General features: G+C 39.7%; 1 protein-coding gene across 1 annotated transcript in view; it reads left to right on the top strand.

Annotated features, from left to right (window-relative positions):
• Positions 1-429: 429 nt before the first annotated feature.
• grin2da (glutamate receptor, ionotropic, N-methyl D-aspartate 2D, a) overlaps positions 430-16200 on the top strand; it is a 45087-nt gene continuing 29316 nt past the window's right edge. Inside the window, exons 1-3 of the mRNA XM_035529242.1 lie at positions 430-684; positions 10911-11177; positions 14132-14460. Coding sequence (XP_035385135.1) covers positions 439-684; positions 10911-11177; positions 14132-14460 — 842 coding nt within the window. The 5' untranslated portion in view covers positions 430-438. The remainder of the gene's footprint in view (positions 685-10910; positions 11178-14131; positions 14461-16200) is intronic.

Here is a 16200-nt window from a genome sequence, read left to right as displayed (position 1 = left end):
ATTTTTTTCTTAACTCTTCAGTTTGTTCCTTTGCCCTAACAACCCTTTTCCCTTCTCTTTCTTCTCTTTCCATCAAGGTCATCTGAACAAAGCTTCCTGCACACCCACGTCTCTGCCCTCATCATGGCGGTGAGGCCCACCCTCTCGTTCTTATTGGCTGTGCTGGCATGCACTGGGCCGGCCCGGCCATCCCCCCCGCTGTTGCTCCGACCCCGGGAGAGAGAGAGGGACTCGGGCGGGGCCTCGGGCGGCGTCAACATCGCTGTGGTCCACTCTGGCTCCTCCCACCTCCCGGAGACGAGCATAGGGGTTGGGGGTGTGAGCGGCACCCCGGCAGCAGGCTCGGGTGCTGGACAGGGTGGCGGCGGAGGCACAGGGTCAGGCGGCCTGAGCAGCCCGAGCGGCCGGGCTTGGTCGGGCCAGGTGGGCGAGAGTGTGATGACACCGTGGGGGCCGGCTAACGTGATCTGGCTGGCAGTGAATGAGAGTAGCCCGGGCAGCCTGCTGCTCCAGCTGTGCGAGCTGCTGGCCACCACGCCACTGCAGGGCCTCGTGTTTGAGGAGGAGAAGCCACCACCACCCAACCGTGCGCCACTGGCACCCATGCTGGAGTTTGTCTCCGCGCAGACCGGCGTGCCTGTCATGGCTGTGGGGGGAGGGGCCGGTCTGGGCAGGGAGCCCCAGGTAGGAGGAGCATCTCCAATTTAATCACAATAATTCACCCAAACTTAGCGCTCAATAGGGCAGAGTTGTTGTGTATGCATTGAAACTAATCAAACTCCACTGTATGGGTTGGTGTGATTTCATGGAGACTTTTAGATGCTTCATGCTGCAATTTAATTGAAATTGATCAGGCTCCAGATCAGAAGTTTGTTTTTAGTAGGAATGTTTCTCCCTTCAGAGTGTAACATTTTACATATTAAAAATGAAACAGCTTGTGAGCCAGGGCCAAAGCACTATGTCAGCATTATATTTTATTTCATACATCATTGTTTGATTTAGCTGTGAAAGTATTTCATGGCCATTAAAAGTGGCAGCCCAAATCTTATACTTTGAACATTTAAAATTTATTTTTCTTGTTTTAACTTTTTAAACATTTTTGGACCTTAGGTATGGACCTTAGGTTTACATAGGTTTGTATGCCAGGTTGTATCACAAGACATGAAAAATTAGCTAGAAAACAGTGAAACCACAGACCAACTTCAGAGAGTAACAGCTCTTCTGAGCATATAAAGCCGGCAAGCATGACAGCAGGGGGTTCAGGTCACATGTTACTTAGTGGATAAATCCCCACAGTAAACACTGTGGACGTCACTACGTAATCAGTTGCATACAACTGTGTGCTGGTTATGTCCATTCAACATCCAAATTTAGCAAGACTACTTATTTAACTAAATTATGTAAATTTGCATTAGTCAATAACAGATTATGTGGGCTGATGTTATTTGCTACCACCTGCACTGACCCAGTGACCAGATACGACCAGGTGTTTTGTCTGATATATATATTTGGTTTCTGCTTTAATCCAAACCCATTTTATTATTGAACAAGTACAGTGCTCTCAGTCAATCCAAAATGTTATTAAACCTCATGGCTGAATCTATAAAAATGTAAAAGTGAGGTTTTGGCTTGCTTAGGACAATATATATGTGTGCATAATTATTGGGCAACTATTAGTGTGCATAATTATTATGTAACTAAATGAAAAACAGAAATTTTCCGCATGTCACTTGTTTATTTTCATCTGTTAAAGTGAGAATAATAAATAAACAACTCAAAATTTACATAAATATTTCTGACATTTAAAAAAAAAATCAGTGACCAATATAGCCACCATTCTTTTCAGTAACAGTCATAAGCCTTCCATTCATGGAGTGTGTCAGTTTCTTCAGTGGACGATCACATTTTTGTGAAGCAGGAACCACAGCCTCCCGGACACTGTTCAGAGAGCTGTACTGTAGGTGAGGAAGGGGGCCATGTCATTATTTTTTCATCTTTAAGGCCAGCCACACAGGGGAGTACTTCGATGCATGCAATGGAGCATTGTCCTGCATAAAAATGGTCTTTTTGAAAGATGCAGACTTTTTCCTGTAAAACGTCTTGAAGAAAGTGTGTTCTAAAAACTGGCAGTAGGTTTGGGAGTTAATTTTGAGTCCATCTTCAACTCAAAAAGGTCTAACTAGCTCATCTTTAATAATACCAGCTTGTCGCATTTCCCCACTTCCACCTTGCTGGCATCTGAGTTGAAGTGGAGCTGTGTGCCCATTACTGATCCAGAAAACGGGCCCATCCATCTGGTCTGTCAAGAGTCACTCTTGTCTCATCAGTCCATAAAACCTTTGAAAAATCTGTCTTCAGATATTTCTTAGCCCAGTCTTGACGTTTCAACTTATGTGTCTTGTTCAGTGGTGGTCGGGTTTCAGCCTTCCATACCTTGGCCAGGTCTCATTGTTCTGAACACCTTGTACTTCTGGGCACTCAACATAGGTTGTAGTTCTGGAGTATGACAGCACTGGAGGATAATGTGTTCCTGATCACTTCATGTATGATTCTTCTCAAATCTTTGGCAATTTAGATCTTTTTTTTCTCAACTCGTTTCTTACAACCCTGTTGACTATTTGCAAAAAAAGTTTGATGGTTCTGTGATCACACCCCAATATCTTAGCAGTTTTAAGAGTGCTATATCCCTTTGAAAGACTTTTTACAATTTTTGACTTTTTGGAATCTCTTTTTTTCCCCCCATTTTGCCTAGGAAAAGAAGCTGCCTAATATTTATGCACACATTAATATAGGGTGTTGATCTCCTTAGGCCACACCCTCCCTCATTACACAAATACACATCAACTGATATGCTTAAATCCAATAAGCATTCACGTTTATACAGCTTGGAGTTGGAAAATATGCATAAAAATGATGATATGGTCAAAATACTCTCTTGCCTAATAATTGTGCACACAGTGTGTAAGGCATTTATAGACATGTCAGCTCTCTCTACCATATTTCACACTTAGTACAGCATAGGCTGTAAGAATTCTTCAGGAGGCCTTGAACAAACTTACCCTTGAATAATTCAGCCTCTCCTGCTTTGTGTCACTGTTTGCTGCTGCATGCTGTTTAATATGATTTCAGCTGATCTGAGATGACCAGTTAAATGCACATAAGTGTCCAACCACCTGTCTGGTGTTATCTGGAGCAAATCATGTGCTTTAATTAACTGCACAGAAAAGAACAATGCTCCATTGAGGATTGTCAGGAGAGGGCGGGTGCTTAGGAGACGAGTTAATGCAGGCAGGGCAGGGCACCTCTCCAGAGATTTACTTTGAGTCTTTATGGGCCACCAACCTGGACATGGAGGGGTTGTTTAATTGGTTTAATTAATTAAGTCATGTGGTTAAATACTGTTGTGTAATGATATGATGCAGTCATCTATGCACATTGTACTGGCACAAGAACAGCAGAAAAGTGGGACAGAACAGGACCATGAACAGAGTTAGAAAGTCTGTTTATGTTATAATTCTAGGCTCTTGAAATTACAAAGAAATTCATCAGAAGATATTTATCTTTGGCAAATATGCAACTACTTCACTGAATGAAGAGTTCTAAAGATTAAACCATAATGATTTTTAAAAGATTATTATTATTATTATTATTATTATTATTATTATTATTATTGGGCTTATTACTTTTTATTGTTTGACTGATTGAGCTATAACTCACAAAGCTTCTGGTTCATGTCCGGTGCAATGAATTTTTAACCAGAAGGCCTGCTAACACAATTATGGCGTAGAGCTCATCTTTAATGTGTCCTACACTTGTTTCAAATTTGCAAGCTTGGCGTCCGAGGGTTGCCAGCACTTTTTCAGTTGCAAAGTACAGTATTTTCCAGAGCAGTGTACTTGGAATATACAGACTACATAAGGAGAGCTTATGAAGATGATAGCAGCTTCGTTAAAGGCAGGATGGGAATCCAGAGAGCTCTTCTCATACTTGAATTTGAAATGTATGAGACACAGTATCAAGAAAGCATTCACTCCCTGGACAAGGGAATAGTTCTCTTAGGTTACACCACTCATTCTGTCTCCAGTGTGGTCCCTAAGGCAGGGCCCTTAACACTGCCTGCCTACCTCAGTAACAGTGAGAGTTTGAAACAAGAGAGTCACACTGGCTCAGACATAGCACTGTGTATGCAAAGCTTCATGAAATGGGTTTCCATGGCCTACCAGCTGCACAAAAGCCAAAGATCACAATGTGCAATCCTACCTGTCAGCTGGAATGGTGAAAACCAGACCACTATATGTTTTCTAGAGGCATGAATCATGCTTCGCTATATAGCAATCTGATGGACAAATCTGGGTTTGATGCATGCCAGGAGAACCCTACCAACCAGAAAGTATAGTGCCAATAGTAAAGTTTGGTGGAGGGGTGATAATGGTGTAGTTAAATAGCTACTCCTTCTTTTTGGATTAAAAAAAACAATTTTCTTAAGGTTAACCTCTGTCACCGCATTCCTTTGGGACTCTCAGTTTCACAGTGACCAGAACATCCTTATTGCCTGTATACCTAACCCACTGCATCATAAACATGGCTTATCAGGGTACCCCTTGACCATTTCACCAACAAGATGGAAGAACACTCCTCAGGCATTCCCAGAACATTGGAATTTTATGGGGGGACAATTTTCTTTGCAGTTGTCATTTATTAAACAATTTTTATATCATAGACATTTACAGAATTTAGCTCCAAAGTGACTTATGATTAAGACTGAATACCACTTGAGTAATTGAAGATTAAGGGTCTTGCTCAGGGACCCAACAATGGTAACTTGGCAGTGGTGGAGCTTGAATTGCCAAATATTTGATTGGTCAAGTACCTTAACCACTGAGCCACCACTGCCGATAGACCCACAGTGCCACCTGAGAAGTGTTGTAATGTCATGTTTCTCCTGCTGAAATAATGATCTACAAGTAATAACATAAAGGTTTAACTTTGCATTCACAATGACTTCAAATTGTGTAACAACATCAAGTAATGTCTGGTTAGCATTGAATGACAGCATTTGTGATTATTTTTCTTTGGATCTTGTCCATTGTTTTTTAAAATTCTTTATTACCATTCTCTTACATCATGCCTGTTGCCTACAGGATTGTTAACCCCTTCTAATTGTGTTTACTGATAACCTTATATGAACCATCTAGAAGAAAACAGATTTGTCAATTTTTCTAGTATCCAGTCAAAGAGTTAACAAAAAAAGGTAATTAGATATATCATGTTAATCTGCATGGTACAATGTTTCATTTTTTGTGTTATGACCTTGATGTATGCAAGAATTAACTTATTTTATTTTGTTTTGGTTTAATTTTCTTTGTGGTAAATCTTGCCTAGGAAACTCCCTTTATCATTTGAGACAAAGAAAAGTAATATGCATGAACCTAAAATGAATATTCATGAACCTAAAAGAGCACATAAATACAGACCTCCACCCTTTGGGACTTACCTATTAAACTCAAAAGTGGTTTAGAAAAAGTTAGGTTAGTAAAAGGAAAAGAAAAAGTGAAATTAATTTCGTAAGAACAAGAAAGTAAAGTTTCCCATGAGTAGAAAACTAAGAAAGAAAAAGAATTAAAAAGAGAAACTAAAGTTAAGAACTTATCACAAAGAAGATCTCTCAAGTTTTACTTTATTTTCTTAAATAAAAGTTTTTTGTTTATTCATTTGTTGGCAAAGGGTTGTGTTTGGCTACTCTCATAATGTATGCCCAGTAAACCTAATTTTATTTTTAGCAGATTTTTAAAATTCTTTAACTACAAGGATGACAAAGGTGGACCTTTTTTCTTTTTTTCATATCACAGGGGTCTAGAGTCCCCAATGACATAAGCCATAAAATGTTTTTCCCCTAGAAGAACCAGATTTAAACTTTGAAGTTCTGTTTGACAGTGTTTTTCAGTAATCTTACCTAAAGGGAGCAGAGAAAGAGTCATCAGTCATACCATCAAGCCATATACTATTGGCCAGCCAGTGGCAATTAGTCTAGGATCTTCAGAATAGGTATAAAATTAGAGAATGCCAAATGATCCCAGGTAATCTGCATGTTAGGAGTTAGCCTATGAAATCAACGGAGACCTCCAAAAAGGGGCAAGTTTTGGAGCAGGCAGCAAAGCTCTCTCCCTTCTCCTGGAATGTCTACAGACTCCATTCCAAGCCTTGGGCTAGCCAAGCAACTAATCCCATTTTAGCCCAGTCCAAACATGGGCAGACAGCAAGTTCAAACTGAAGGACTGTTTAAGTAAAGCAAGGTATAATAACTCAAAATCGATGCCATTGATTACCTGTAATTCTTTTCAGCAGAATTAGTTAGGGAATTCTCTCATTAAGTCATTATCCCAAAAGAAACAGACCAAAATTTAGGTATATTGGGAAAGAAATAAAACATATGACATAAAGAACATGGTGAGGCAGAGCATTTATCACAGTGTTCATTGATTACATTAGGGTAGAATTTAGACAGCTGAGACTTATAACGATGAACTCTATGTAATACTTTGAACTGGATCATTGGAAGTCTGGCACAAGGTGCACTGGATTGTATTCTGCTTATCGCGTTGTCCCAGCAGTGTTCAGTAAAAGCGGTATCTAACTCACATTCCTAGGTTCTCTTGATCTTATCCAAGGTACATATATCCAAGGCAATAAACCACAACAATATCCTTTTTGGGAAAGGTCTAGTATCAAAAGGTCTTCCAAAGTTGTCCAGTAGGAAAACTGGTATATTTGAAAAGGAAGAAAAAGCAACATTTCCAACTTGAAAATAACAAAATAGATGTGAAGAGGGCAGACTAAAGTCAGCAGACAATTGAGCAGAACTATGAAAGGTACTGTCATTATAAAGGCAGTGAAAAGACCTAATACCTCTCTCTTGTTCTAAAGGTTGTATCAGTCAAAGCTGGGGAAAATAAATGATTGTCTAGTATAGGCATCATTGTAGAAGATGACAGAAACTTAAAATGATGCCTGAACTGGAACCAAATGTGGAGAGTGGAAACCACAAGTGGATTGTTGGTCAAGTTTGAGAGCTTGAGTGCAAGCACAGAGGATGGGACACAAGAGTGTGCCTCCAACCTATACCATGGCAACCCTGGAGACTGAAGCCAGTGGAGTGCCTTATGGATGTGGGCTGACCAATAAAACAAACTATTTGGGAGAAAAAGCCACCCATCAGCTCTAAATCTCTGTAAAAATGATTTTCAGACTCAAAGTGTCAGTAAGTTGGTCCTGGGATTTGAAAAATATTCTAGGCAAAAATAAAGAAATAGTTTGAACCAAAAAATAAATCTAATTTTTGTATTGTTTACTCTGGTTAGTAAAGACAGAGGAAGAGATCTCCACCTCTGTAAATACATCTTGAATTTAATAAATAAAGGCGAAAAGTTTGTGTGGAAGAGGGAGGGTAAGCATGACATATTTGTATCCCCAAATATCTAAACACAGTTTAGCAAATTTAAAGGGAAAGACCGATTGAATAAGAGATAGTGCTAGTAAATTAACTGGATAACTTTTCTGTAAATTCACTTTATATCCTGAAAAAGAGCCAAACGTCTACAAAAGTGATAAGATTGAGGGAAGGCAGCTCACTGGGTCTGTCACATATAATAGCAAGTCATCTGCATATAATGACAATTTCAGCTCAATACCTGATTGGGTGATTCCTTGGAAGAGAGTAGAGATTTCAGTGCAGTTGGCAGTGGTTTGATGGCATGGTCAAAAAGCAGAGGAGATAAGGGACATCACTGTCTGATCCCACAGGACAAAGGAAAATAATCTGATTTGACACAATTAGTATAAACACTGGATTGAGGGGAAGTGTATCATAATTTTATCCAGGATATAAATTTGTCCAGGATATAAATTTTATCCAGGATATAAATTCCAAATCGAAATCTCTGTAACACTGTAAAGAGGTAAATGCACTCTACTTGAACGAATGCCTTTTCCACATCCAGACAGATGACGAGCTCTGGTACAGAAGAGGAATGTTTTGTAAAGATGACATTCAAAACCGTACCAATGTTACAAAAATCTGATGGTCCTTAACAAAGCCATTTTGGCCCTGTGAAATTATATTGGGAATAAAATTCTCTAGACACAATACCAAACCTCTGGCCAGAAATTTCTTGTCAACATTTAAAACAGACAAGGGTCTATTTGAAGTGTAAGAAATAGGATCTTTGCCCTTTTTCAAAAGAAAGGATATAGACACTTGAGTCAGGGTTGGGGCAAAGCCCCATTCTGTCTTTGAATTTGCATTGCATTGTTTGATGATGTTTTTTAGTAATCTTACCTAAATCATCAGTCATCAGTCATTTGACCAAGCCATATACTTTTATAAAATATCAATACATTTAGCTACATAGCTAAAGTTAGTTACCTAAAGCAGAATCTTATCTTAGATAAGAAAGAAGGCCGAATCTTAGCTTAGATAACATTATCGGTTCATATGTTCATTAACAGTAAACACCCATTTTTAGTTACTTATCTATTGGCCCTTCAGTAACCTAATATATGTAAAATCTCAACCTCAAACTCATTTTTATTCTGCTTTGCAAGAATATCACATATGTCACTCTCTTCATACTTAGTGAGTAAGAAGTCAAAGGAGAAGGCTCAGAACCTTGGGCAGCATAACCTTTAACCTGACAGTAGTGTACATTGATTTAATCAACCTGTGATGAGGCATGGCATTGAAAAATTTGCCTACCCCTATTGATACCCCTGGTTTGGGCTAAGCCCTTTAGTTTTAGTGAAGAGTAACTCTAATGCTACATGTAGCATTGCCTGTGGACAAAGTGAGTACGCCCAGTGGCCTTGACAGAGCTCTGACCTCAACTATACTGAACATGTTTGGGGTGAATTAGAACATCCAGCTAGCATCCAACATCAGCACCTGACCTCATCTTTTAGGTGGGCACAAATTTACACAGTCACACTCCAAAATCTTGTGGAAAGGCTTCCCCAAAGATTGGAGATTTTCACAGTTGTAAAGGTATGGCCAAATCCATATTGTAAAGGTGTGGCTATTTCCATGGCTTGGAAATGGGATGTCCACACACACACACACACACACAATGTAGGTCTGTAGCTTTATTTCCCTCCAAACATTATTCTCATGTACACACATCACTTTTACGCATGTCCCAAACTTATTGCCAGATTTGAATCAGATAAAACTGGTGCTGTGCAACTTGACCTATTTCAATTTGACATCTTTGCAAGTTGTAGCATTTCAGTAAGCACAGAGAGATTTTTATGCTAAGTAGTTCTTGATTTAAATGTAGAGGTGAGGTGTTAGTGCTACACTACAGGCACAAGATTTTCCTCTCTGGGTTTGAGGCACTTTGATTGAGTTGGTATTTGAAATAGACAAATTGATTGCTTCGGTTCATCTCCCCGTCACACCCTGTCTCCACTGTGCTTATCCAAAGTGGTAAGGCAGTGTTTATGTGATCTACATGAGATGACTGCTAAACAGATTTTGTGTTGTGACATTTAGAATTTATGTATGTAGCATCCAAAACAGGGTGTTCTGAGTGCTTATTAATAGGTGAAGCAGATCTTTGTCTAATTAGACTTTAAATACTTCAGTACATGAAAGAATACTGATAAACATGTTAAAATACAATGATAAAATGACTTGAGTCTTTATATTTAGGGTAATACTGAAAGCAGTTGAGGCAATTATCTTATCACTGCTAGGTGTATAATCTGCAGATAAGATAAGCTCTTTATTCATGATCTCAATTGATTAGATAATCACTTGCTGTCATCAAAACATTTGCAAATTTTTTTATTTTTATTTCAGCAGCTGTGCTTTGCCTGACGGACCAGAACATGCTGTTTCAGGATAATGATAATCTACTCCTTTCAAGAACCCACAGGTGTAAAAAAGAACAACAGCTTTTAGAAAATACAACCGTTAATTGTGTTTGCGGCGAGTAGCATTACTTGCCAGTAGGCATAAAACAAGCATCCTTCTGCATTCACAAAGTATATGATGAAGATGTATGGGTTTTCCATTACCAGGTGTCAAGGGAAGCATTGCCACATTTCACGATCAAACATACTGACTTGGTATCAATGTAATAAACATACAGACTTGGTGTCAGTATAATAAATCTCCTTCATTACGTACTAGAATGGTCATCTTCCTGAGCTCCAAAAAACAGTGCCATGCTGAACTGAGTGTCCTTGAACCAGACAAGGATACATAATGTCTCGTGATACCTGGCCTTATGAACAGCTACAAATGCCCTGTGTCACATGGTGTGGGCATTAAGAATGGCTGTGTCACACGGTGTGGGCATTAAGAATGGCTATGTCACATGGCGTGGGCATTAAGAATGGCTGTGTCACATGGTGTGGGCATTAAGAATGGCTGTGTCACACAGTGTGGGCATTAAGAATGGCTGTGTCATATGGTGTGGGCATTAAGCTCAGTAAGTGGGAGAGAATTATACATTTACAGCATTTGGGTGACACTTTTATCCAAAGCAACTTAAGGTTATGACTGAACACAATTCAAGCAACTGAGGGTTAAGGGTCTTGTTCAGGGGCCCAACAGTGGTAACCTGTTGGTGGGGGGGCTGGAACTGTTGGTGGTGGGGCTGGAACTGGAAACTTTCTGATTACTAGTCAAGCACCTTAAACACTGAGCAACCACATAAAAGAGTTCCGACAGAACAACAGGATTAAAATTAAGATAAAAGCTAGCTGGCTAATAAGGAAAAGTGCAAACCAGTCCTGGGATCTTCTACAGGCAGTGTGCCTTCTGCTATTTTAGGTGACAGTGATGTAAGAAACACTTATGAGGTTTTATGAAGCTCTAAAGTATGCTTCTGATGTTCTCCGCCTGTCCTCAGGAGAGCGGCTCAGTCTACCTGCAGTTCTCCTGCTCCACGGCTCTGCAGTTGGAGGTCATCTTCGAGGTGCTGGAGGAATTCGATTGGACAGCCTTCTCTGTGGTTACCACCCGTCATCATGGCTATGAGGACTTTCTGGCCATGGTGGAGGGCATAACAGATGGCTCATTCATTGGCTGGGAGAGGAAGAACACGGTGATGCTCAATGTGACGGACGACCCCGGTGGAGCACGCACCCGCAGACTGCTGAAGGAGAATGAGGCTCAGGTGAGGAACGAATGAGGCTTAGGTAAGAAGTGGATGAGAATGAGGAGAAACCAGTAGAAGATGGTCTCACAGTTTAACTTTGTTATTTTACCTTTCGCTGTAGTTACAGTAAACAAAAAAAAACAAAACAACAACCCTCCTGACCCATTTGCTGGCTGTACTGGATGTTTTTTATACTAGTACTGTCCCTGTTACTTTCTATTTTTTTGTGTGTCTTTTAACAATGCAGTGACTACACTCTCTGTCTCAGTTACTCTTCTTACTTCAATTTGATGATGCTTCACAATTAACAATTGTTTTGTCAAACTTGTCTTGGTTACTAATTGTAATATGAATGTAAAAATGAAAAGAGGAATAACCTGTTGATGTAATGACACTAAGCCTGTCTAACATCATCATTTCCTACAATAATTAATGTCAGGTCACTAGTGCCAGACCACAAAGTCTTTCAAAAGTTTCTCCTATATGCTGTTTCCGTAACTCTCTGCCATTACTCTGAGTGTAAACCTTTCATGTCTTTCTTGTTTGACCTTTCCATTCATCTCATGTTTCTGTACTTTTTGTACCCCTCTGTGTTATCCGCTAAGGTCGTATCATTGGCTTTCTTCCTATTTCCCTTTAGTTGCTTACTCTTTTTTCACTCTTTTCCTGTCTTCCTCTCTTTCCTTCCCCATGTCTGTCTTTCTCTCAACTCAAACCATGCCCTTTATGTGAAGAGAAGGGGGTCACAGAGCCTACGAGAGGGGAGATGGCATCTGTAATGTTACTGAGCAGTGTGACATTAAATGACAGTTCCCATCTGACCCAAAGGTGACCAACTCAATCTTCCACAGGCTGGCAGCACAAGAAGGGATTTTCTACATTCAGTGACTTGACTGATTAATTCTCCTCAGTGTCCAGGCACCTGGACTTTCAAGACCCTAATCAGTGTTTTGATTTGGGGGACAAACCAAACTGCAAGTCACCGTGTCTCCTGTGCAGTCAAACAGATTTGCAAAAAATTACAGTGGCAGGTTATTAAAGAGTGAAGTCCAAATTGGGATCAGTGCTGAGTGAACTGAGAGTGGGATGGGAAGATGGAACTGCCACTACTAATGTTGCCCTATTTGAAATCTTTCATGTCACACTGTCCTGGAAAATTTGAATTGCCAAATTTCATTTTGGATGACAATACCAAAGAACTGTGCTTTGAGGTTCTAAATGTGGTGTTTTTATTCTTTTAGGAAAGATTAATATAACCCCTTAATAGAGAATACATTAGAGAATACTTTTTCTTTGAGTAACATGATTTGATTGACATAGTTGTCCATAAAGCATTGCACTGTGATGGTAGGAGAGTAAACACGTCTGCCTCTACAGGTTAACTCTTTATATAGAGTTTAAGCTCTTTACATATAGCAAAGATTATTCATATTCACTTAAAATTCAAAAATTCCTATTCATTAAATCTACAGTAATTAAAGCTGCAGTAAAACCATTGAAAGTGGCCCATGTTAAACTAAAGTTTAGCTTTTAGTCATGATTTCTATCAGCTAAGAACTATTTTGAAGGTACCATAGTACTTATACCTCTATACCTTTCATAGGGATAATATGTTTTGAGTGCTAATGTTTCTCGGAAATTTAGTGTGACCTAGTTCCATTTTAAGACACCAATCTCACTTTATAGTCTGCTGCATTTGGCACTTCTCTTGCACACCACACTCGTCAAATTACACATCCTTTTAAAACTAACTGTTATTATGGATGAGATAGGTTTTATACTAGGGAATGCAACTAATCCCTGAGGCAGCATCTATGATGCCAGTCTGCTACTCCTCTAGTATTAACCGACAGTTTGTGATATTTACATTTCATGATGTGACAAAATGTCAGTCATTTCTTTACCCATGTGGATTCATCCATATGCATAATAAATGGCAGCTGAGACCACACTCTTCCTTGTTTAGACAGTGTTCTCTATCTATAAAACTATTTTTTTACTAATTTGTGAGTTTTATCCATAAATATGTAGATTTTATAAACCAAAAAGACAAGACCATTCATTAATTATTTTTACTTTGTCTTTGGATACAGAAGTATATTAAAAACAGTCACTGTGGGGCTGTAATGTGAGTAAGTGTTCACTTTCATTGTAATAAAATTTCCATCGATGTTTGCATATTCCAGTCTCCGAGTACTTCTCAAGACTCATTAAATGTATTATGTGATATGTCTTATTAAACTAATGATGCATGTTTGTTAATCCTTGCTTTCTGTCACTAAAAGCAGGTTTCCTAGAAGCTTGCAGTGCATTGCAGTACAAATGACGAATCACAACTAGAAGTTCTTTTTAGTCTATCTGGAAGCTTAATCTGGGTCTGGGAAACAGGCATGTTTGGAAAACCTTCTGCCATGCAATTTTGATGATATGAGAGAATGCAAGCAGTGAGTTGGTAGATCGCTGTATTGTAATTCTTATTGAAGAATTTGGTTTGTATGTATTTTCCACCCTGGTAGAAAGAATATCTTCAAGATTCTTCATTCTTCTCCTTTGGGTTCCAACATTGCAGTTCTGAAACACAAGTGAATATCTTCGCAATATGTGTTTGTTTAGAAAACCGATGTTTAATGTCTACAGCACTGATAATCAACCATTTTATTGAAGAACTACACTGCCTCATAATGAGTCCTCTGGATAGATCTTCTTCAAGATTTTCATTTTCTGTCTGAGAAGGCTGCACAGACCTCTGGGAAACAGTTGCCTACTACAGATCGAAGAAGGCTTCTAAACAAATGTTCACAGCTGACCTTGCTTGTCAAATGTGCAGTGAGACCTTGATTTGCTGAGTAGCTGTAGCGTTGTATATGTGTATAACAATAGTGTGAAGAGCGAATAACTTGGTGTCTTAGGTTCTGATGATCTTTTACCACTGTCACATAACATCCTCAATCTTGTTTTACTGTTTTTTGTAGGTGCGGCTCCTGTACTGCTCACATGAAGAGGCGGAACAAATTTTTAAGGCGGCATGGCTGTCGGGACAGGCCACGCCCTCACACATGTGGTTTGCCGTGGGGCCTGCTCTGTCGGGACTGGGAGTGGAGGGTCTTCCTAAGGCTCTGTTTACCGTTCGACCACAGGGATGGCGAGATGAGCCCCGTCGGCGCATTGCTAAGGGTGTGTCGGTACTGACGCATGGTGCCATGGCTCTACGCAGGGAGTATGGTGGTGCCAGAGGCACAGGCTTTGCTGGGAACTGCGTGACAGATGGCAACCACACACAGAGGGTGCGGGACAGGATCAGGTAATGTGGGACAAGATGTTTTGAGGGTGTGTGCTTCACATATCACTGTCAGCCAGAACATGCTGGTTTGAAGTGGAGGGGGTCATTGAAATGTTTTGGATCATTGTCACACTTGATCACTAGCTAATAGGTTTTATCACTTGTGGCAGAGCAAGAATAGCACTGAAGTATGTGGTGTTGTGTGTGGTAGAGTCCCTCAGGACCTGGGCTAAGAACCAGTAGTAAATATCCACAGATTTTGAAATAACGTGTTTTAGACGCATGGCATGCTGAGTGTAATAGCATCTTGATAGCCCCGAGGGTCCAAACAGTACATTCGTTTCCTTTTTTTCATGCTAAATTACACGTAAACTGACTGATATTACCCTACTTATATAGGAAATAATATAGGTCAACCGTGAAAGAAAATCAAACCATCTTCTGGATTAATAATGGAAAGATTTGAAAACGTATTCAGAATGACCATATCAAGCAGAACCAGTACTTCTCCTGTATTCAATATATATCAAGCAGAAGCTAGATATTGATCTACTATTTGCAACGTGAAAAAGTTCACCATCTCGATTTGCCAAGAAAAGAGTTTCTTTGCTTCAAGAACTCGATTGTTCTATTTTAAAATGTGGTTCTGAAAATGGTTCATCATGCTGATTGATTTTTTTGCTTGCCTTAAAATTTCTTAAATCACATTTAGGTTTGATAAATGATAAGGAAAATAAAATGATGAAAGGTAATATTCTATTACATGTTAAAAACTGCTTCAAGCAACATTTCAGTGTGTCATGGTTCCACAAAGTTGCAACCTCTTTGGGTACCACTGGTTTCTAAAGGAGTCTCATTCTTTGTTCCTCTTCTGCTCTCCACTTCTCTCTTTCTCTTTCCACCTCTCTACATCTCTTTCCATTTCTCTCCACTTCTCTCCACCTCTCTCATCCTCTCTGTCTCTGTACATCTCTATCCATCACTCTCCAACTCTCTCCTCCTCTCTCCTTCTCTCGCCACCTCTCTCAGACTTTCTCCACCTCTCTCCTTCTCTTTCCACCTATCTTTACCTCTCTTCATCTCTGTCCACTTCTCTACATCTTTCTCCATCTTACTCTACCCCTCTCCACCTCTGCATTAGACAGCAGATACTGCAGGATTTGTTGATTTTCCTGTCAGTCATAGGTCTCGTAAATCTTTCCATTCCAGTCAGAGGCATTAAACCACAATGCTGGCTTGTCTTTTAATGGAAAAGTGCTTTCATTGTAGCATTCCTGTCACTCAGTCCTAAACTGAAAGGATCATAATGGGTTTTAAGCCTGTCATTTAACATGTCACCAGGAATGCTGAGCTCAAAGGAAGGTTCAGTGGAGAAACTTAAACTTTAATGTATTAAATGTTCTTTATCATCAGATCAATTTTCTTTTCTTTTTTTTTTTTTTTACAAAACGTTTACTTTGAACTTGTCCCCTTACTCCAGTCTTAAAGCCCACAGTCCACACACTTGGTAAAAATATTTTCATTAGAGTCATAAGCATTTACACTACTCTGATGTGCCCTTTACAGTATACCTGATCTGGGAGCAGTTAAACTGATTTTCTCATTATTTAAGACAAGTCCAGCTGTGAAGAAAAAATGGGTCATTGGACACAGACAGTGTTGCGTGTATAAGAGAAGAAGACAGCTGGTGAATGGACTGGGGCTAATGCTACAGACTTGTTGCCCCCTACTGCTGACTTTTTGCTACTGCATAAGATAATG

Source organism: Electrophorus electricus, chromosome 8, assembly GCF_013358815.1.
Source record: "Electrophorus electricus isolate fEleEle1 chromosome 8, fEleEle1.pri, whole genome shotgun sequence".
Classification (NCBI taxonomy): Eukaryota; Metazoa; Chordata; class Actinopteri; order Gymnotiformes; family Gymnotidae; genus Electrophorus; species Electrophorus electricus.
Note: the sequence above shows the minus strand (reverse complement) of the source record. Positions and strands in the feature narration are given on the sequence as shown.